The following is a 24,030-nucleotide window of genomic DNA, read 5'->3' as shown; positions in this document are numbered from 1 at the left end:
TGATGAATGAATGCCAGTGTTTTTGTTAGAGAGGTCACTGCTGTGATTTAATACAGCCTCATAGGGCATCTTCTGAAAGCCATCTGGCTGCCGGCTGTACCATTTTTCACTTTTAATTAACCTTTCCCAAATTCGTAGTGTCAATGTCCTGAGGAAGTAAGGCTTTGAGGCTGAAGTACAAGACAACTTGTGTGCAATAAACCAAACTGCAGCGCTGTCAGCTTCATTGCCACCAGTCATGCTCAAATCCTCTTCAGACTTGTTGTTGGAAACATCTTTTACATACCACGCCGGATAAACGTGTCTATCGGCATAATCCGGCGCAGACTGGTGTGTGTGTGTGTGTTTTTCAGAGGTAAGGCACATTTGTATTTGACTCTGGGGCTTACAGAAAAACAAGAGTAATGGGCTTGCCGGCTTTCAACATGTATTCATTGTGCATTATCTTAAAGTGAATTTCACCAAAGTGGAATTAAACATGCTGGTTATTTTTCGTGGTGTAGAACTAGAACATTCACTGGACTTGATTTGAAAAGTACAACAAAACACAATACAGCATATGTGACCTCATCTGAGAGCTGGATTTAAAATGACCACCAAACATGATTGGTTTGGAAAACCAGTTGGGTAAAACATCTCAGTGCACCCACAGTACCACACAAACTAAAACAACCAATTCACTATGTAAATAAACAACATATTGGGCCTATTACTTCTAGGTCCGATTATTAATTTTGAAACATCTTAATCGTAAAAATGAGAGAAACCCCACGTATATTGAAATCAGTTGTGCTAGTAACGTCAGTAGGCTGGCTGTCAGCTTATCTGGTAACTACATTGCTGTGGTAAACTCTTCTTGTCATTCTCAATGTGGTGAATGTAGTGTGACACAAATGTTCAACCTAATGAAGACATATTTGTGACCGTTTGTGAACCTGAACGTTTGTGTGCAGTTGCTCTTTTATTTTGTTGGCCTAATTAGAATTGTTGCCTACGTCATATATAACCTTCAAATCGCTTCTTAATTGGATAGCAATACTGTTTCATGTTACAATCGCAGAGTCTGTGGCTCGGACAAACTCAGTGTTGACCCTGACTACAAATGACGGACTGCGTCATCGTAAATAATGAAAAGTAACATTTACGATTGTTGGGCCCGACCATTTTGCCAACAGATCAGGAGAAAAAAAAAATAACTCAGGATGAGCTTAGTAGATAACCAAGAATTGGGCTTTTGCTGTCCTCGACGATGACAGCAATGATATATCTGGACCGGCCTTGACAGGCTGTGCAGTCTACTATTTAACCACCTGGTGGAGGCTCAGGTCTTTTTGTTGATTGCCTTGTGTGCAAAAAGACTTTCTGGATAAAACCTGTACCGGCACAAAAGTTTGCAGTGCTGAGGACATGTGGAGCCATAGAACGAAGTTATTTCGAAGAATCGATGGCCGAGCGGTTGGGCACGTTGACGGTTGTGTTGGCTCGTGAGTGAACGATTCGTTCAAAGGAACGAATCCTTTCAGTGTGGGGGGGACGATTCGTTGAACGATTCGTTTGAACGAATCTTTTGAGTAAATTGATTCTAAAGATTCCGTTCACTTAAAAGAACTGGAATGCACATCACTAGTCTGAAAGTTGCAAGATTCAATCAAGAGTTCGAGTTCAAGCAGCACAACCAGGAAGCAGTTCAGGTGAAGTTGTCTGACGCTGCCTCCGACGCTGCCTACGCCCCCCCCCCCCCCCCCCCCCCCCCCCAAACGCTTCAGGCGGACTGTCAGAAGAAAAGTTCAGGAAGACGACTGGCTCGGTATTAAAGTCATCTCTTTACAGCTGTCATGCAGGAACTGAAAAATTGATAGTTACAGGCATGGAAAATCAAGTGGACGCCTCGGTAGTGCCAGGACAACACTGACGAGGCACTCCCATTGCCAATTTATGGACTTTTTAGTCGGTTATTACACTTAGTGTAGAGGGCAAAAGTAGCCTAGCTCACGCTAACGCTAGCTGTGTTCGCTCCGAACTTTGGTGAACTTAACTCATCTCCTAACTAACTTGTGTTTACGTTACACTCTGTTGCCGGTGAGGCGACTGAAGTGGTGTCCTATATATATATTTTTTCTAAATATGTTGGAATGCTTCTTCTGTGCAGTTCCCGACGACGATCTGCAGTACTTTGAATTTCCCTCCTTCTGGAAGACAGGCAGGCAGGCGGCTTAGCAAGGAGTTCGCTCGGTGATTTTGGCTCGGGACCGGACCAGATCATTAGCAACTCTGTGCTAATTGTGGCTAGTCAGCCGATTCGCCAACCCAGGCCCAACCAACGAGATTATTATCATTATTATGACTTGGCCTCTATTGTCCAGGTAGTTCGCCAGATCAGTCATTTGCTTTGAGTGAGTGTCTCCACGCTATTTTGACTCCCAGTTGAAGGAAAAGGATTAACTTCACAACTATGGATCCATCCACGGGATACGCCGCCTCTGCTCCTGGTCCCAAGAAAGACAAGAAGTCAAAGAAGAGCTACGAGGATGGAGAGGGCAAAAAGAAATTTGTGAGTATTCAATTAGCGTTATTTGCTGGCAAAATTCATTCGGTTTAGGGTCATGATTTCGCCGCTCACGTCGCTTGTTGTTTTAAATTAGCGTTTTAAGTGAGACTACAAAGCCACCAAGCTGCTATTTTGAACGTTAACACCAGCTCTGTTTGTACATATCATGTTTATCATATACAAGAGGAAGTTTTGAAATAAAAGGAAGTACCTCCCTCCTTCGCACTTTGCACCCAGAGATCCTGTACTTTATGAATGTCAGTTTTTGTAAGTTTTGTTTGGTGATGTGTGTGCGTGTCAAAAGATAAAAATGCATCATTATAAACTTGAGATAGTTTCATTGTGTTGAATCACTCAATAATCAATGTTACATAGAGTGTGAAATGAACTTATATTGGCAAGGTTAACTCATTTGACTTTTCTTCATTACCTCGTGTGGAGTGAGCATGCATGCGAGTCACTTGAGGTGTCAACATAGAAGCACTGGTGCCTTTCACCAGGCACGGCTCACTTGTGTAGCTACTAAGTCATGTCTAGCAACAGGTGGGAAGTGATAGCACGCACACACTGACAATCAGTAACCATAGAGAGGGGGCACATGATCGCAAAGTAAACAGTCGTACCAAATATGCATTTTGGACTGAATACTGTTTTTCATAACACCACTCATCCTGCCGAAGAGTCACCTTTTATTGTGTCTTTGGTAAATGCTCCATTGCAGGCAGTTCATTCTTTTTACTCTGTGTTTACATTACGAAATAAGAAGGTAAAGCTACAGGCATCACAGAATGTTTCAGGAATGCCAACATGCGCATACCTTTGATAGAAGTACGAGTAAACATGAGTCATAGACAGAAATCGGTTGTGCCCAGAGCTAACACTGTGTACACCAGTCTGTGTTTGCGTGACTATGGTGCCCTCCACAGACTTGAGTTATGTCCTTGATGCTGACACACTGATGTTTGAATCTGCTCTGCTAGAATTTTTATTATGCAGCATGCACACGCACGCGCGCACACACACACACGCACACACACACACTGTCTTACTTTATGTAAAATTTTAACATTCATAACTGTTATACAAGTGTAAGAACAAGTTAATCGATGTATAATACAACTTTAAAAACACTACGTTGCATGATCACACTTTTAACTGATATGTGGCAATCATACATATTTCATCAGCACCCTACCACTATGTTGCAATAAGTCACTTATTTTAGATAACTTAAAAAGAAGACAAAAAATGGAACGAAACCAAGGCAAAAGCTGAAGGCGTCACTGTAAGTAGTGAAATATTAGCTGACAGGTTCAAAACAAAATACTACAAGGATACTATTTACAATTTTTATAACATGCATGGTAGATTTTCAAACGCTTTAGAAGAATTGAGCACGCAACATATAACATTTCATATATTACTGATATTTCTATTTATTTCCATGACTTTACAATGTCTTAGGGTACCAAAGAATATGTTTATTATTCAAGTTTTGGGGAGTTTAAAATCTCATTCAATATTTACATTTGAGATCACAACCACTAGACTGAAAGATGCAAGCCTAGTTATATGCTTTGGCTTTTTAACATACGTCATTAGATGGACCATTGATTGTAATTCAGTAAAATAGCAAGATCTCATCATCTCTGATATTTGTGAGCTTTTAAAGATTTCACCAGATTTCACGTTCTACCTTCTGTGTGCAGTCTGACCGAAGTGCGCGCACTGTCGAGCACTTGCTACACTCTATATTTGCCATGTCTTGGCCATTGTGTGCTGGAGCATTGAGCCATAGTACTGTACAACGTGTGATACTACCAGGCAAAGCAACCAACAAGTTTCTATATGAAATGTGCATTCAAAAGTACTTCTCAATATGCCTGTGTTGGTTTTTTTGTCCAACATGGAGCATGTGGTTCAACTCAACAATGAGTGCACCCTCTTGTCAAGCATAAAATCTTGCCAGAATGCGCCTTTGTGCAACAGTGCATCCATTTCCTGAGGGCACCACCTCAGCAAAAGCCTAATTTAACATAATGACTCAACAAGTTTCATGAGGAGGCCTAGATAAAATGTAAATACTGTACATATAAGGCTGAACACTTGCAGGAAATGATTGAATATGATTTTTTCCAACAGATTTATGAGTTTCTTCAAACCAAGCTCAAGTACAACATGTACACAGTAACACAATTACATACAATTGAAACATTACTCTAATTTTGCTAATCATACTAAAAAGGCTATGTGAGGGAGGCGGTACTTTTTCAAGGTTTTGATAATAGTTTGATAAAGCAAGACCTACTGTGCTTCAGTTTGCGTGTCAAAATTGCACTTTGGGCCTCATTAAAACACATTAAATATCAAAACTTAGACCACAGATTTTAAAGTTTTTTTTACCAAGATCGGAGTGTCCGCTAGGCTTGACGCATACACGTTAATGTGGTGCAATTCAGTAAATATTCAGATTAAGATGGATAGATTTTTGAAAATTAGCAAGGGTGCCCAAACTTTTTGGACCGAAATGATGCTCGACTAACATCTTAACACTATAAGTAGTATCTTATAACATACTAATTGTAGAATTTCTGCTCCCTCGTCTGACTTTATTAGTTGCAGAATAGGGTGCATAATATGCATCATCATTAGTGTGACTTATTAGGCTGCTGAGGTTGCAGCAGCATCTAAGGGTGGAATAGATAAATATTGAATGGCCTTTAATGTTTTAATTAGCTCTGCCTTCTTCCTGCATTATATTTCAACAAAGGTGAAAAAGCTGGAGAAAGGGCATTTGCTCCGTTCTGGCCATGTCTACCTTATGTATGTCGTCTTATCTTTAGATGTAAATGTTACACTGAACAAAAGAAGAAAAGTGGTTAGGTGCCAGACTCAAAATGAAAAGTAGTAAAGAAGCTCCTTGCACTTTAATTCTATTTCATTTGTTAAGATTCTAGTTATGAGTTTTGTGAGATGTTTGTTTATATTTTGAAGTTATTTAATGTGATTTCTATCAAATTATAAACAGGGATCATGGTTCTCACAGGACACTCAGACTTGATTTGGAATTCATGAAAAGCCACTGTATTGAAATTGGATGATCTGCCTTTTGTTTTCAACTGAAAGTCGACTACAAAGCTGTGACAAAACGAACCAAAACCCCTGCGGTGATCTCACTTGTGCTGCACTTCAAATATTGCAAAAATATATTCATAGTCCTTCCCTTCCACCTTGGGGATTTCTTTGTGCTCTAGGGTTGGAAATTACTGCGGTAATACTGGTGTTCTGCAGTGTCTAAAAATAGCATTGATGTCATTTTCAATTCCACGAGAAAAAAAACAAACAGAAAAACAAACTGCAGCCCATGATGACCTAATAATATGAATTCATATTTTTGATCGCACATAAATGTGTAGTTGTGTTTTCAACTTAAAGCTGGGAGATAATTCAATATCAATATGAGTCGCGTTGGACACGTGATCGATGTCAGTAAAAAAATGCCTTCGACGTAATGTTTGATATATAAAAAGAAAATTCAAGCACAAGCCAGCATTATGTTTTGTAGTCAGCGCGAAGCTGCCTCCAAACACGAAGCAGCTAAACCAACAAAAAAATGCAGCAGTTTTTTAAAAAAAAAAAAAGTGGCTTTCATTCTCTCATTCCAACTCTTATTGTTCTTTTAATAAACGTAATGTAACCTTATAAACATACTATCTGCGTGTATCTACTGTGTACATCTCACACAGTGGTTCCATCCGCATAGTAAAGAATGTTTAGTATTCTGTGCTTATGAATGATGGCAGAGGCCTGTTTGGATTTCTTTAGTGCTTGTTCTGACTGGATGTGCGAGCAGTGTTGCGTAATGGAGGTGCTGTTGACCAATTTGTTTGAGGCATGCTCTCCAAGGAATGCAGAGTCACTATATAAGTATCTTTACTTTGTACTCTGCTTTACCTGGTTTATTTGTTCGATCACTTACGTAATCTCCTCAAGTAAATATAGTTTAAAGTTGCTGCTTGATGTCTGTCTCTTTGAATGCTTAGCGTTGAGAAAATCCACCACTAAACATTTAGTAATTCTCGCTCCCACACTTCTAAACAAAATACAGTCGAATTGTTTTCATATATCTTAATTAGTTCTTTTTAGGCTAGCATATGCAAATGAGACATTTTAAATGTGTTTTCATTTTGCCAGCATGCGTTTACTGTAAATTTGCTGACAAAACATGTTCAGACTGCATAGTTATATATTCAAATGATTCTGTTTATATTTACTTTTGAAAACCAACACACTTGCATCGGAATTGTTTGAAACTGAATCTGCATGTTGTGGAGAGGCGTTAACGACCGTTGGCACAGTAAACAAACAATATTTGTAATATACTGTAATATACGTACTTTCTAAAATGTTGCATGGCCACAATAATACAGTCAGAATTCAACTGAGCATGTCTTTGTTATTCAAGAAAAATTATTACACCCACGCAAACTGTAGTGAATGTTCTCTTATTTATCTATTATATATACTATATCTATTAAACCCACAACTTGTTAATGCTACCGGTGTTGAGACTACTTGTGTGCATTGTGCACACAAGATTACACCGGCGCATGCGATATGACTGTGTTTTGGAAGGCTGTGTCAGGAAGTTGTGCAAAAATAGCAAACAGGATACATTCTTATTCTTCCCCATTATTGAATACTCTTATCGCTCTCCACTTACCCGTCCCTTGTGCAAGGAGGTACTAGCAGGCAGTTAATAAATATGCTTACACTCGTTCGCTAAACTCTCGGGGTCAGAATGCTTGATGTTGTGATAATGGATGATGTTAAAAACATAGTGGATAGTTTTAGTACTTGACCTAGCGCAGGATTGGAACTTTGAGGATCATGCTCCTTAACAGTATTACTTTAATTGAAACTTTTTTTTTTTTATACTTTCTCTGTGACACACAGCACAAGTCCAATACTATCTAACTGAACAGAATTTTAAAATTGCGATAAGAACACCTAAACATGTTTCACTGCACAAAAGTAATTTTGTAAAGCAAAGTACAAACCAGGATGTTCAAACTTGTATAAGAATAAGGCTTTTAAAAGGTTAGAGAAGAACGCTGTGATACCATGACACCATGGTTTACCAACAAACTGCACAGAAAACCCTCACTATCCTCTTTGTCGTTGTGTGTTAGTATGTGTGTGCGTGTGTGTGTGTTGCTTGTGAAAGTTAGAATCCATTTAGTAAAGTTTGGCGAAACTATTGAATGACTCTATTCAACTGACACGTCATAGATAATGATGAAATAAAAGTTTGCTACAAATTTTTGTTTCATTACAGTCCATACTCATTTTGGCACCCACTGGTTTACATTCTTTTTTTTTGTAATCTTGTTTTATCTTTTGTTCATCCCCCCGTTCCCCGTTATTCTTGGAAAATGCAAATTGAACCCCCAAATGGGGCATCGCTTGGCTATCAAAAATACCTTTTGCTTTCTTAATATGTACAACTAAATTACTAAAGACTTAATTTATTGCATACAATTATGTATGGTGTATTGTGCATAAACACTCAGCTGGATCGACTGAGCCTTACTGATTATGCGTTTGTTGTGTAACCAGGGAAGGTTTTAGGTGAGTTTCAGTCTCCCTTTGCCAGATTACTGCTAATCTGACACTGTTGTTTGTAACAACACTAAGACTATCTACCACACTCACCCCATTTTAGCCCATTTATATTTGAAGGGAGGGAAACTAGTTTCAGTTCACATAATTTCCCTTTCTCAGCTCCATGTCTGCCTTGATGTTTTTGATTGCCACTGAGGAAAATCAAATCAACGCATAGACAAACGAACAGACAGACAAAAAACTGTTTGATTATAAATCTTTATGATCTGGGCTGTGCAGTATGTTGCTGATATTGTGGTGCTGTGTGTTGACGGTATGTCAAATACAGGGACTGTAGTTGTGTTGAATTGCTAGGCAAAGCCTATTTTATTCTGACTGAATCGCAAAGCCTGTTGTCACAAGGCCAGTGAGCCTAATGATTTCCACTAAAGTGTCATTTCAACAAAATCCAATAAAGTCTGCAAACGTTTGCTCTATTGGGTGTTTGTTTTGATATATTATTATTTCTTATGTTCTGGTAACTTTAGTAATTTACATTTTATTTCATAACTATGCTATTGTATCTTTAACTATTAACGCTTTTAATTGTTATTGTTTTTAATTATGCAAAGCACAAGTTTGATGAACTGTGCAATAAAAAGATGCCTTACCCTCCCTGATGTATGGGTTATGAATCAACATTTTTAAAGAGAGGCACATTAAAAAAATGTTTAACAGAAAATAGAAGTGTGCACAGAAGTGTCATTTCCTGCTGTTCGGTTTGTTGAGGTGTGGCTGCGTCAAACAGTTTCCCTTTGTGTGATGTAATTCAGCTCACAGTGTTGCCATGGGAACATGATAAGCAAACGAAACCCACATGGTTAGCTTGATGGCATAGTGAATCACCACCAGTCCATCACCATCTTATTCTCAACCACAATGTTATTCTCAGCCTCCATCTCTGTTTAGAGTAGTCACGCCTTCAGAACCAGCTGGCAATCTTGTGTTCCTTAAAGCTTCTCGTTTTTATTTAAATTCTTTGCACTTGACTACATTGCACTGACTAAAAGGTTAGTAAGATGTGTTAATAGGCTTAAAGTACAATAGTCATTTTGTTTAATTTTGTTTGCAGAAGCATTCTCGAATACTGAACATTATACGTCTAAGTGGTTCAGCAGACACAGAACCAAGCTCCTCCCATGGCCTGCTCAGTCCCCAGATGCAACCCCATTGAAAGTCTGTCAAGTGAGCTAAAGAAGCGATTGCAGAAGAGAGGACCCAGGTCACTTGATGATTTTAAGAGATGTTCAAAAATCCCTCTTTCTATATGCTCCCATTTTTTTTCAAGCAATTGGAGATTAGGTGCTGTTTTGTTGGCAAAAGAACGTTTTTACAAAGTATTAATATCAGGGGTGCTCATAATTGTGGCATACACGAATTGATGTAAAATAATTATTTCTCTATGAGAGATTCCCCCCACCCCAACTGAATAAATGCACTTGAAGTAAAGGTTGAAATTTCCTCTTAAATTATAGTCCAATAGCATTTAAAAAAAAAAAAAAAAAAAACCTCCCTGAATTTATTAGAAGCTCCAGAACCTTTCTTAACCAGGTGTGTCGAAAATAATGAAGAACAATGCATTTCCAATGGTATTTCTCTGGCCATTGGATATTTGTTTTATTTATTTTTTTAAAGTAATTTTTCCTCATTATGTGTGTGTGATTATCAAATAAACACAAAACGGATCTTAGTTGCCATTAATTTCATTTTATTTTAAAGGAAAAATGCTTTATTGGGATATATTGATTTGTATTTGTGTGTGTCTGTGTGTGTGTGTGTGGGGGGGGGGGTACACCTCTAAAAGATGATATACATATATTTTGGTCATGTGGTTTACAAAGTCAAGCAGTGCTGGTCTACATCTGTATGTAAATTTCTTGATTTGGGGTTTGAGTAAATTTCCACAATCAAATTTACTAATTAATTCAAATTGGGGACATTTGAGGTAAATGTCTGCCTTGAGGGAAACGTTTGTGACGTCAATGAGGCGCAGTCCAGATGAACATTTGTATGTGTAGCCTGACACCCTGTGGACATGATCGGTTATTACATCGGTTAAGACACTTGGAGATCACTCTTATGTGCATAATTGCCATTTTTAAGATTCTTTACTGTGATTTCAATGTATTACTTTCTACTTATGACTGTTCATTAGAATTTAACAATAGCGTAACCCTGTCACAAAGCCTCCACCTTTCAATCACTGAATGACTTAAGATATGAGTGTTTTCTGTATTCTTTCCTCGACAACAATGAATTCTGTCTAATTGAATTTTTCTCCTTCTCTCACTCAATATGCCTCCCTTGTTCTCATGGTTTCCTTCTGACATCTGTTTTATCTTTCTTATCTCTTTTTATGGCGATTTCCTCCCTTTTGCCCCATTCCTCGTCCTTAGAAACTGAAACGTCTGATTCCAGATGAGGTAGGTTTTCTAACTATCTGGCACCGACATCAGTGTGCTTGCGTCATTCATCTTGTCGTCTGTGAATAAACAAACTCATCTTGCCACTGTTTGTTTGCCACAATCTAATCCACAATGTATTAACACACGTGTTAATCAACATACCTGTTGTCGAGTGCGCTCGTTTTGGGTGTGCATGCTTTTGAACGTGCACTTTAACTACTGGCAAGTTGATAAAACAAATTTCCCAGCAGTCAACGATGCATACACTGTGCACGCTAGGGAAATTAGCACTTGTGTTTATTAACAATTGCTCTGCACTTGCATGTTCTATCAACATATTGATTTTATTTGGCAGTTTGTCATGGTCAATGTTATAATCCCTAATCAATTTACTGTAGTTATTGAAATAAGATCAAAATTGACGCACAAAAAATCCAGAAATTGATTTTTTAAAATGTATATTTACTGACAAAGTCAGTTGTGACATCATAAAACCACAAGTTGATTAGGGATTGTTTGATGGGAGCTTTTCATTCCCAACTCCCCAATGTAACTTGTGCTGTGTTGCCTGCCAATGTAGTTGGAACGCTTCACCAGCATGAGGATGAAAAAGGACAAGGAGAAGCTGAGCCATGTACCAGGTCAGCGTCATTCTGCAGCTGCCAACTATGAAATCCACGCTCCCAGCGCCATGCTGCATGACCACACGGATGAATATGTCCTGGAACTTTTTGAACAGATGCTGGTGAGAAAGCGGGCCTCAATGATAAGTGTACAAAAGCAGCATATAGTGCCATGAACTCTAGTTTGGTTTATCTTTTGTGTCTACTGTCTTTTAATGTCTTTTGTGCTAAAATGTGACACCACAGTTTCATGTGATTAATCAATCTTGTTCATGTTGTTTAGGTGGACATGAACCTGAATGAGGAGAAGCAGCAGCCTCTCAGGGAAAAAAGCATTGCAATTAAACGTGAAATGGTCTCCCAGTACCTCCACACCTCTAAAGCGGTCAGTAAAAAAAAAAAATCAATTTTAAGTCAATCAATTGAATCAGCAGCTCTTGATCATTAAAATTCAATACAACTCTCAAAGTTCATCCTTTTCAATATATTCCTTTATTCATGATTTTCACGATTAACTAATCAATTGACTTTGTATCGAAATGTCTATATGCTATTTACAAGCTGTCTCTCTACTCGATAGTATTAAAGCCCAATGTATGGCTTTTAAAATTGGCCATACCTAATTTTATATTCGTGATTTCTCACTATTATGCAAATGATTGTGTTACAGTGAGCATTTTTCTCATTAACAGTAAATAGAGCGCAATATGTTTATCAGAACAAGAACTGGCTTCCACAACTGCATGTCTCCGGTAGAGTAAACGTTGTTGGTTAACTAAATAGACTGCCACTGCTAGTTAGAATAAATTGTCATACACAAGTAGTCAAGGACAGTCATAGCCGCTGTTGCACTTTCAGTCGCTTCAGTGAACCAACAGCAACCAAATAAACATTGCACAAGCTTGTTCATGGATGAGCTGAGCAGACAGCTGCCAAGGCTGTGTGCTCTTTGACTCACAGGTCACACAACACGCCAAGCTCCTCCTCACTCACATTCAAAGTTACTAACAACAGTGTAGAATAGGACAATCGCGACCCCAAGTGGACAAAAGGAATACTTGCACCTCAAACACATTTTGTATTTCCATTATGTATGTAAAATCCATGTTTATGCATTTAGTCTATAATTGATGGGATGATCACTATAAAAATCAACCCTAAAAGTATTCAATACCTAATAGAAAGTTTAAGAGTATGGGAAACGAACATACAAGTGTGGCAATGGTCATAAAGCATTGAAAAATGGTATTCAGTAAATAATAAAAAAAAGTTTCGCTACCTTATCTGAGGTGTTTGTCTGTTGCGGGGAAAGGGGGTTTAGAACCTAACCCCTGCGATGAATGAGCGACTGTCAGGCAAAAAAAAAAAAAGCTGCTAAATTGATGGAATTACAAACTTACACAGATCAATTAAGTACACTATGGAATACATGATTGGTTTAGCCATTGTAGTTGTGTAATACACTCTCTGCTGAGCTATAGAAGAACTTGCAGATCCAAATGATGCGTATGAAATTGCTCCTCTAGTCTTATTAACATCATAAGAAATAATTTACATGTCATTTATTGCTATACTTCAAATGACTCCGTTATTGTTGAAAAACGCAAAGTTCAACCAGTTAGAACATTTGAATACACTGGTCTCACTGTCTCTTTTCTTGCCATTTGTTCATCAGGGCCAAGACCAGAAAGAAAGCTCCAAGTCAGCCATGATGTATATACAGGAGTTGAGGTCAGACTACCGGGACTCACATTTGCTGAGTTGTCTGGAATCTCTGCGGGTCTCGCTCAATAATAACCCTGTCAGGTGATGCGGCTATCTATACTTTTTGTGTCCAGATGAATTTGGTGTTCTTAACTACAATATAAATAATTGGACAAATACACACCGTATGAAATAAATGTTATGAATCAAGTGGTATTGTGTCCTGTAGTTGGGTGCAGAATTTTGGAAATGAAGGCCTGGCGCTTCTGTTAAATCTGCTCAGAAGACTGCAAGAGGAGAAGGATGATAACTCGTAAGATTCACAAACCACAGTGAGTTGCAAGTGTTTATGCAAACGTTGTATGGATTAATATGTCATCCTCCTAGATCGATGGGAGTGAAATGTCAACATGAGATCATACGCTGTCTCAAAGCCTTCATGAACAATAAGGTAAGACTTGTTGTAGTAGGGTTGGCCTTTAATATGAGCAAAGAAAAAGAAGTTTGTTTTGCAATGAAGACATGATGGGACAATTAACGGTTGTTCTCTCAGAGGTGTTGTTCGGCATTTCCTCCACTGGAAGGTGCAATTATTCCAAATATAAAAGCAAAAATTGATTCAACATGTTCTCAAACGTTAAAAAAATATTTGACTCTCATGGTACCATCTTAATAGAAAGACCATATAAAACGAGACAGAGATTTGATTCTTGCATTGTTTAATAATTATTAGTGTAAGACACTGTAACGTGCTCTACCGTTTGAACATTTACTGCGCAAATAGGGAGAAAAAATGCACTTAATGCTTGAATAAACAAAAAAGTTATTCAAAATTGCACCTAAATCACTGTTTAAAAATATTAATTGCAAATTGTATTGTATGTAAAAATGAATGCTGTACTGTACCAGATGAAAAAAACAAACAAACATGCAATGAACATTTAGTTCATTGATTCTTTTGGTTACCACGAGAGGGAGACTGCGTACCAATTGAGAATCACTACATCAATTGAAATATCAATTTGGTTGATTTAAATTTTTTTTCACCGAGTTATACTATTGGTCAGTCTGCACATATAGGTGTTTTTTCTTTCCCACCTCCCTTACAATTATTGGCTTGCATAACGTGTCGATATTGCCTTGCTCTCTTGGACAATGCAATGTTAATGGTTGAACAAACATGCCGATTTGGTGAACTCTTGAACAGTGATGATTTTGTGGGTACAGGGATTCCACCCAACACCAGTGATATGCAAATCTATTGATTTCACAACTATCCAGCTATCTCATTTGTTGTCTCCTTCTCTTTAGTACGGTTTAAAATCCATGCTGGAGTCAGACGAGGGCATTCCTCTGCTGGTCAGAGCCATTAATCCCAGTTTGCCTCATATGATGGTGGATGCTGTCAAGCTGCTCTCTGCCATCTCCATATTGGAACACTCTGATAATCTGTAAGAAGTTTGTATAGTACAGTACACACATATAACCACAGATAGGAGCAAAATGTTTGTTTATTTTTCTGCAGTCACGAGCGTGTTCTCGAGGCCATCACAGAGGAGGCAGAGAAACAGGACATTGAGAGATTCCAGCTTCTTTTGGCTGGCATGAACAGTTCCAGCATTGCCCTGAAGGTAGAAAAATCAGACTTGCTTGATAGATAGCAATACGCCACACCATAATGCACGTTGTGCGTGTGTTTTTGAAAGGGTTATTGACGCTTCATCTCATAGTGTATTTTTTTTTCTCCCAGGGTGGATGCATGCAGCTAATCAATGCACTGATCAGTCGAGGAGAGGAGTTGGACTTTAGGATCCATATTCGCTCTGAACTTCTAAGATTAGGACTCAGAGACTGTCTAAAGGTACAAAAAGTGCTCTCGCTCTCGCTCTCGCTCTCGCTCTCTCGCTCTCTCTCGCTCTCTCGTCTCAGCTCTCGCTCTCTCTCTCTCTCATCTCTCTCTCTCTCTCTCTCTCGCTCTCTCTCTCTCTCTCTCATCTCCTCTCTCTCTCTCTCTCTCTCTCTCTCTCTCTCCTCTCTCTCTCTCCTCTCTCTCTCTCTCCTCTCTCTCTCTCTCTCTCTCTCTCTCTCTATCTCTCTCTCTCTCTCTCTCTCTCTCTCTCTCTCTCTCTCTCTATCTCTCTCTCTCTCTCTCTCTCTCTCTCTCTCTCTCTCTCTGCATAATGCATTTTAAGCAAAAGTTCAGTTTTGGTAAACACATCATGAAATAAAATGTTTCATTTGACTTCTTTCACCTCTGCTTTTACAGGAGGTGCGAACTATAGAAAATGAAGAGCTGAAGGTCCAATTGACAGTCTTTGATGAGCAGGCCGAAGACGACTCAGAGGACCTTAAAGCACGCCTCGATGACATCCGCATTGAGATGGAATATCCTTTTAGGTCCAAGTGGCGTCAGGGCCTAGTATTGACTTTGCTAACAAAAGAGAGATTATTGAATGCATGCGATAATTGTACTTGTCTTACTTTTCAAACTGACTGTTCTATTCATGGACCAATGCTTACTTATAGGAGTCATACTTGCTATAATTATTCTAGCATGCTTTTTTACATTTAAATTGAGTCATGATATTCGCCATCCTGCAGGCATGCATTAGTCATGCAGCTGACCTGAAAGCTCACTGCCTCAAAAGTGTTAATCCGAAATCACTTCAATTACTCTTATTCTAGAAAGTAGTCTCGCGAATTATTTCAAATGGATACTCTGCTCAAAAATGCAGTCAAATCATGTTTGTGCACTTAAATATTTGTAATGCGGAGTGGCATTATGGCAATTGAGTCTTGTTGATGGCTTTTGCTACAACTTGCAGTTACAGTTTTCAACACCAGGCGTCTCAAATGTTCCCTTTATGATCTTAACATTGTTATTATTGTTACTTATCGGACTGATTATAATCCCTCAATCTGTAATTCAGTTTACAGTGCTGTATTTTTTGTTGCGCTCCAGATACAATGAATCACGTGATGAATACAAATTTAATGAAGAAGATTCGTGTGTGAATGTGTGCATGTATGCAAGTGTGCTTGTGTGTGTGTCTGTGTGTGAGAGAGAGAGAGAGAGAGAGACATAGATTGGATGAAAGCTTGAGTTTACTTTTCATAAATTTATTGCGAGTAGATCCATTTGCAGAATTAGCGTCTGACGTGACAATATAGACATGTAGCCTTTAACTGGATTTGTTTTAAGTGATGTGAGGGAAGTGTTTGACATTTTGGTCAACACAGTGAAGGACTCCAAAGCTGAAAGCAACTTCCTGTCCCTGATGCAGCACCCTCCTGCTGATCCGCAATGATTATTTGGGCCAGGTAGTGCACACATATACACACTTTTCACCGGTCATGCTCTCCTTGTTCATAATATGTGTCACACATCTACATATTAAAACTGTAATATTGTCTTTGTGGTAGCTTTTTTAATCAAGAAATCCAGCTTTTGAAATTTCAGTTTGAGTAGTTTTTTTTTTTATAAGGACGTGACATATCAAGAGATCTGATATGAAACGTGGAATAGTGTTGTCGTATTGAGCTGAGTGTGATTGCTGTGAAATAAGCAGGAAGGTCACGGCGGAAGCACAGATCATAATCGCTGCACCTAAACTAACTTATGACCTGATTGTTTTATAATTTAGTTCATAATTGCACCCAAGAATCAGAACACAACCCACGCAGGCAAGAACTTTAAGACATTCCTTTTTTTTGTCCCCCCCCAAAAAAACTATTCAAACCTTTATATCCTTCACTGGCATCACAATGAATGTAAGAATAATAAAAAAAAAAAAAAAAAACATCAAAGCTTGTAGCGGGAAGAAAAAGAATTTGAATTTGAAGAGAAATTTTTTTTTTGTTTTTTGTTGGGCGTTATTCTAAACATATGAAATTATATCCCAATTCCATTATATGCCAATGAGCACCTATCAACCCCCCAAAATACTATACTGCTCTCTCTCTTTTTTGAAGCTCTTACTATAAAAGGTAGGGCAAAGCAAGATATAATTATTGATTGACACAGCAGATGTAGATGTTTTATTGCTGCATGCATGAGTAAATTACCAACACAAACAAATACTGTGATTGAAATATTTCCTTCCAGGTGGCTCAGGGGATGTAGCACAGGTGGGGCTATATATGCGCCTCAAAGACGGTGATTCAGGCTTGCGGGTGGCAGCTGCTAGTGTTAGTTTGTGGGAAATATACACTTCTAATTACATTGATGAAAACAAAGTGCAGGTGGAGTGGAAGTACACTGTAAGGCAGACCCTTGGGGAGGAATGTAGAGACAGATGTCATATTAGAGTGTGATTCTGATTCTAACTACAGTTTTCAAAAAATGACACTAGGTGTCTCTCTCGCTCCACGCTTAAATCTATAGTTTTGCAGAAAACACACATACACCCACACTGAAGTATAGCCATGGAGTGGAGAATATGTCTCGCTAAGACAGAGTCAGTAAGAAAGGTAGGCAGACACAATAAATAACATATGGCTGCATGTAATGGGGTCAAGGAATAAGACCCCTTCCAAAATGGAGTGTTGAAGTTGAGCTGAGTTGATGAGACGCAGTGCCAACAAACACACCGTCAAAAAGTATACATAAAGTGAAACTGTCGTACGGTGGCACATTTCAATTCCCATTTGAGGACAAAAAACAAACTGACACCTACGTTTCGCAAATGTTTGTACTTGCTCCTTCCAACTCTGCTCTCCATTTCTATTGTTTGTCTCCATGCAGTAACTAGGCCATACTGGGCTTATGAAAACCATCAATTCCAATAATTGTCATGAGATGTAGCAGAATCATGTCCAGTTGCCAGACACTTTTCTACCTTCTCCCTTTAGGGTCTTTCCGTTTCTTCTAATCATTGCGTTGTCAATCTGTCACTCTTTCCCTCAGGCCCCAGTACTACAAGTTAATAGACGAGTGCATTGCTCAGATCGTGCTTCACAGGAATGGAGCAGACCCAGACTTTAAGTGCCGCAATATCAGGCTCAACATTGAAACCTTAATTGGTAAGTTGTGAGAAAATGCACCACAAAACCTGCTTCTCCCAAATACATTTCTTGGGATAGTAATTTGATGTTGATGAAATGGACCTAGAACTTCATTGGAATGTGTTGACTGGCATTTATCCATTTTTCACTTGCACAGTCAGATGTGAAATAACTCAAGTTTTAGAGAAACCTCATCAATCTTGAATTCAAGGACAATTTGCTCACACTCCAACTGTGGTGTCAGTGTGAAATGTGCAGCAGCTCAGACACACCACATGGTGGCACCAGAGAGAACATTCTTCCACCGCACCACTTCATGTATAGTACAGGGAAAAGTCAGTGTTATACCATAATATAGCATAACTTGGTGTCTTGCAGTATTACATCTGCGACACACCTTGATAATTGTAACAAAGTTGTTATTGTTTTCTTGTAAAATTCTTCTCGCACATGACATGATCTCTCATGTATGTTCCCGAAAGAACAACTCCACACTCTCAATTGTTGGAGCTGACCGACATACTGCTATATTTATTTTTACAGTTCGTGGCACAGTTTTCTTTTTGTGTTTGCGGCAATGGTGTCATTATCACAGTATTGGGAGAAAACATATGCAAGCACAGGGAGACCATGAATGCCTCTCATTGGGAATCCAAAGCCTTAGGACTGTGAAGTAGACAGCCCAGCTAATATTACAACAAGAAAAATGGACTGTTATTATTAGCACTAATTGAGTGTGTGATTGCCTTTTTTCTTAAATTATAATTTATAAATGCAAATATTTTCTGTCATATTGCCTTTGTGACCGTTTCAGGTAGGAAAATGGCACCTTTTAAACATGGGTCCTCAATATGCCGTCAAGGGAGGGAAACTCTCATAGTCAACAAAATAAATGCAGCAGTGGAGCAGGCGATGTCTCCAGAGTTCAATAGTCCTTTATGAGCAGGTCTCAGTTGTTCACTGGAAGAGGGTCTAATTGCACTGCGTCTAAATGCGTACACACACACATACACACAGAGCCTGTCTGGCCTCCTTTAAAGCTGCCACAGTTATTATCAGTGGAAAGCAGCCCAATTCTGCCCCGCATGCATTATTTAGTGTTTTTCTTTGAACTCTGAAACAGCACAGTTCCCCTCCCTACATTCTATCTCCCCTAGTGCTCTCTATTCGAAGTTTGTCCCATTTAGCCTTGCCACCATGACAGAAGAATCCCTCCTCCATTATATATCCAATAACCATGAAAAAAGCGTGACACAAATGCGCAATCTGTTTGTGGGTTGTTAAATTATTATGATATTCGGACAAAATGTGTTTCCCATTTTGCGCTACCTTACTTCCACCGGATTAACTTGCACAGTTTCTTTTTACCCGGAAGCCATTGTGTCATTGCAGAAACGCTCCCATATTATGCACTCCCCATTCTGTATGCTTCATTTTTTTTGTGCATTTATATAATTTTCCTCTCCATTTGAAGTTTTTACAGCGTGTCTGTCATTACTATCGGATTCATCCAGCTGTCTTTGATCCGGCCCCTCTAGGGCATTCATTATTCATATTAATTAGCCCTTTTACGGAACTTGTTCAATAAGTCCTTGAGCACTGAACCACCTGTAGACCCTGCAATTTATTCTTAGACGACCCTGCAATTTATTCTTAGAGGACCCTGCTAGTCACCCAGTGTCCTTCTCACCTCACTCTATCATTTATTTATCTTTTTAGATCAATCATTACTCTGACTCATCCGCATTTATGTTGTCAGTTTAGTTTACGGTAAAAAAATTCAGTTTTATGAATATTAACTGTGTAGTCTCCAAATGACCACATATTTTGTCTGTATTTTGCCTCTCTCACCTCCCCCCTTCTGTTTATTTACAGACAACATGGTCGACCAAACCAAAGTGGAAACCAGTGAGGCCAAAGCTATTGAGCTCGAGAAAAAGGTGTAATGCACACGCATCAATTCACATTGCGTACTAGCAGAAGAAAATAGATTTCTTCCTCACCAATATTATATAGCAGGATTTAATAACATTCTGTGCGGCTAGTATTGACTGACATCGTCTGACAAATAAGGGGGGGGGCAGAAGATGATAAAAGGAATGGAGTGTGTGCTCGTGCACACATGCACGCACACTTGACAGCAACCAGACACAAAAATACACCTAAAGACTAACATCACACACACCCTCGCATAAGGGGCTAAATGCTTTAATTGCGGTGTGCTGCTACGCTAATGTTTCCGTCCCAGTGACGGGATAATTGCAGAGGGAGCTGAAACTAGCACTCATTCAGACTGTCACACACTGGATCATATGCAGTGTACAAATCCACACACACACACACAGCACACATTTTTGTCAGTGGCCACCCCACAATATTAGCTCTAAGTTGTGTGTATGTGATGGGTAATTGCAGACGGTCTTTGGCAGGAATTAGGCATGAGGCTGTCAGGAAACTGACGGCCGGCCTAAAGGATCTGCTGCTTTCAAAGTGAACAGCCTAAGAGTTCTAATATTTTCATGTTTTTCCGTTGGTATTGTATGAACAAAGTTAAGAGTTAATATAAACACCGATTCTTCAATGTTTACAATATTAACAATTATATTTATTGGTAATATTATTCTGGTTGTATCTCCGTATGTTTCTGCTGAAGCCTCCAAAGTCATTATGACAGAACCTGGAACAAACTGCAGCAATCAAAGTGCATTTCTGCCATAACACAAGGCCTATCATTGCCTTTTGTCATGTGCATTAGTTGGATGCAGAGCTGACCGCACGCCACGAGTTGCAAGTGGAGATGAAGAAACTCGAGGGTGACTATGAACAGAAGCTGCAAGACTTGAGTCAAGAAAAGGAACAATTGGCGTCTTCCAAGGATGAGCGCGAAAAGGAGAGCCAGGGTCTGCAGCTACAGCTAAGCACTCTGCAGCAGCAGGTACATGAGGGCTCAATGACCTTTGTTGTCTTGGAGTGACAGTGATGAAAACGACATTGGTTTGGGATTTTAAAAATATGGTACCTCCAATAAGGTTAAGAACCACTGGTCTAGCTGAATGGTGGATTTTAAATTTAAAGTCACAGAAGTCTGGCTGTAAATGCATTACAGTGGAGAGTAACCAACCACGATCAGCAAATCGGTTGGCAAATTAATCATTGTGGCCTGCGTGGCAGCAAATAAGCTACCGTACATTTCTGAAAAGTATCATACAAAGGGAAGATGAGAAAAGATGGAGAAGCCATGCTATAATTCTAAGATAACCTAAAATTGCTATGGTCTAGGTTGCTTAACAGCGCAATAAGTACTCGGGTCATTTAGAATACTTCTTAGATGTCTGACTGGAACTGCGATAAAGCATCCAACTTGAAGAGGTAAACCAGGTAAATTAAGAAGATTATGTTAATAAGGGACTACTGTGCAGGTTCCAGGAATAGTTTGCCTACGTCAAAATGCTGCAAGTTTCTTATGCCACTGAGGATAGTGGAATAGGTCTTTGCAAGCGGAAGCCAAGTCAATGTTCTCCACTTAAATTACTTTTACCCCTAAATTGTGAAGGCCGTGTTTTTGTGAAACCTCTTAAATCGAGGCTGAAATTCTGCAATTCTGTTGCATGTTGCTGATGTTATTTCAAGTGCATTGTGGTAGGGCAAGAAAAATAATTAACATTTCTTCGTGTCTTCATTACTCATAAATATGCATTTGAATTCACATATGCCACATTTGCGATTGATTGTAAATATCGAGATCAGCTCAAAAGTAATGGAGAACACTTACTGTGAAGTACATCATTTCAAACAAGGCCCTTTTGAGCTTAATATACGTACACCACCAACCAATGGTTAATTTGCAAGAATTGACACTCTTTTTGTGCTCAGACAGAAATAATGTTGTCGAGCTGTACTATCTGCCAAATGACTGCACCCACCTCAGGAATGAGCGTCCCTGCGGTTTTAAATGATTTACTCAACGATGACAAGTTTCTCTCGAAGAGCGGGGGCACAGTGAGAGGATGTTGTGAAGAGAGCTAAATCCAGCTAATTACAAGTGATACACATGGGATAAAAATTACTTTTCTATATCTATCTGAAATCTCATTTAATCTTCCATTGTGGTTGTAAGAGTTCTACTCACACCAACTATTAGTGCGGCATGACTTGTAGCTACTGTTGGACTGCAAAATGGCACTTATTACTGGACAATGTGTGAAAACTTTTTTTTTCTGGCTGTCACTACCCCACTGCTAGACCAGCTGTATTCTGCTGCACTCTGATACCCAATCTGGAATTCACTAACATTGCCAGTGACCCAGAACAATTTGATGCCGTGCTTGTGTGTGTCACCACCTAATTTTCTTCCAGTGTGTCATGCCTTTGTGAGCCTTTTTATTTGGACTACACAATTTCCAAAATGAGATTCATCCAAGTTTTCAGAGCCAGCAGAATCATCATCTTGCCACTCAAAAGCCCCAAAACGTGCACATGCTCACAGAGTTGTCCAACACATCAACATCAAACAGGCTTCTCAAACTAACATGGCTCCCTTTTATTTCTGTTTGAGACACTGCCCACCAAAGATTTCTTCATATTCAGACATCCCTCTGTTTGATGCGACGCCCAACTCTTCATCTGCCGCTTCATTATGGAAGCTTGCCTCAGAGGCTCTTAAAGTCTGTTTCTGTCAAAGTCTGATGAAACAACACTCTTCATCAAGCTGCATACATTTTGACATGCCTCACATTCTGACATGTAAATAAACGTAGTATTATGACTTTCAGACATGCACACTTGATTTGTTTTAACCTTCATTTTATCATAACCACACATGACATGCGCATGAAATCATCATTGTTTGGAAAACTGATTGAGTTTGTTTTAATCAGGTATGTTAGCATATTAGGCAAAAGGGGTTATTATTTATTATCAATTTATATTTGTTTGCCACCACCCCCCCAACTCTTCATACTTTCTTTGAGGATTTAATCCCTAGCTGTTTTCTATGCCTGTCCTCCATTCCTCTCTCTCTCTACACCCCGTTCTTCCTAGACTTTAATCCCTTTACATGTCAACTCTGTTTCTTTCTTTTGTGCCGCCTAATCTAATCACTTTCTTGGCATGCCCATCACTTGGACGCAGCAGAATTTGCCGGGAATAATGATTTAATGGACTATAAAGCAGACAAGTGATTATTAAACATAATAATACATGGCTTAATAATAGTGTTCATGATGGAGCATTCTTCCTTTCCTTCAGATTGAATCACTCTCCAAAGATCTAGAAGAGGCGAAGAACAAAGTTGTCACAGTTACAGTTCCTGTGCCAATGCCTGGTGTGCCACCTGCACCACCTGTCCCTGGCCAGATAGGGGGTATGCCTCCGCCACCTCCTGCCCCACCCTTGCCAGGCCATGCAATCATGTCGCCACCTCCACCTCCTCTACCGGGACAAATCGGCATGCCTCCACCGCCGCCTCCCTTACCAGGCATGCCAGGCCCTCCACCACCGCCACCCTTACCAGGCATGCCAGGCCCCCCTCCACCCCCACCCTTACCAGGCATGCCAGGCCCCCCTCCACCCCACCCTTACCAGGCATGCCGGGTCCCCCACCCCCCCCCCTTACCAGGCATGCCGGGTCCCCCACCACCCCACCCTTACCAGGCATGCCAGGACCACCAGGACCGCCACCTCCTCCACCTTTGCCCGGGATGGGACCTCCCCCACCACCTCCGCCACCAGGTGGTCCTGGTATCCCTCCACCACCTCCAGGTCCTGGTATGCCTCCACCTCCACCGTTTGGCATGGGAGCCTGGGGAGCCCCTGCACCAGTTCAACTGCCATTTGGCCTTCAGCCTAAGAAGGACTACAAGCCTGAAGTGCAACTGAAGAGAGCCAACTGGAGCAAGGTCATATTTAAGTCATTTATGCAATATTTATACACTACAAGTGTGCCTCCAATTAATAATATAATTCAAGAAGACACTCTCACAGGGCAGTTTTGTAATGTTATTAAAATGAATGTCAAATTTACTAACAACACTATGCTCGTAATAAAAGGGGCAATGAAAGTTAAAAGTTGAACACTCACTGG

General features: G+C 39.6%; 1 protein-coding gene across 1 annotated transcript in view; it reads left to right on the top strand.

Moving 5' to 3' along the window:
• The first annotated feature begins 1,755 nt into the window (after nucleotides 1–1,755).
• The window catches only part of LOC119128582 (protein diaphanous homolog 1-like), a 70,459-nt gene continuing 48,184 nt past the window's right edge, over nucleotides 1,756–24,030 (top strand). The window contains 18 exon segments of the mRNA XM_037261098.1: nucleotides 1,756–2,551; nucleotides 10,609–10,635; nucleotides 11,198–11,362; nucleotides 11,524–11,625; nucleotides 12,916–13,046; nucleotides 13,174–13,257; nucleotides 13,332–13,395; nucleotides 14,256–14,395; nucleotides 14,470–14,575; nucleotides 14,695–14,805; nucleotides 15,211–15,329; nucleotides 16,147–16,231; nucleotides 16,233–16,260; nucleotides 17,847–17,966; nucleotides 19,824–19,888; nucleotides 20,704–20,883; nucleotides 23,196–23,514; nucleotides 23,517–23,845. Of these exon segments, the coding sequence (XP_037116993.1) occupies nucleotides 2,453–2,551; nucleotides 10,609–10,635; nucleotides 11,198–11,362; nucleotides 11,524–11,625; nucleotides 12,916–13,046; nucleotides 13,174–13,257; nucleotides 13,332–13,395; nucleotides 14,256–14,395; nucleotides 14,470–14,575; nucleotides 14,695–14,805; nucleotides 15,211–15,329; nucleotides 16,147–16,231; nucleotides 16,233–16,260; nucleotides 17,847–17,966; nucleotides 19,824–19,888; nucleotides 20,704–20,883; nucleotides 23,196–23,514; nucleotides 23,517–23,845 (2,274 nt within the window). The 5' untranslated portion in view covers nucleotides 1,756–2,452.

Source organism: Syngnathus acus, chromosome 10 (genome assembly GCF_901709675.1).
Source record: "Syngnathus acus chromosome 10, fSynAcu1.2, whole genome shotgun sequence".
Lineage (NCBI taxonomy): Eukaryota > Metazoa > Chordata > Actinopteri > Syngnathiformes > Syngnathidae > Syngnathus > Syngnathus acus.
The sequence above is the reverse complement of the archived record's forward strand: the minus strand, read 5'-3'. Positions and strand labels throughout refer to the sequence as shown.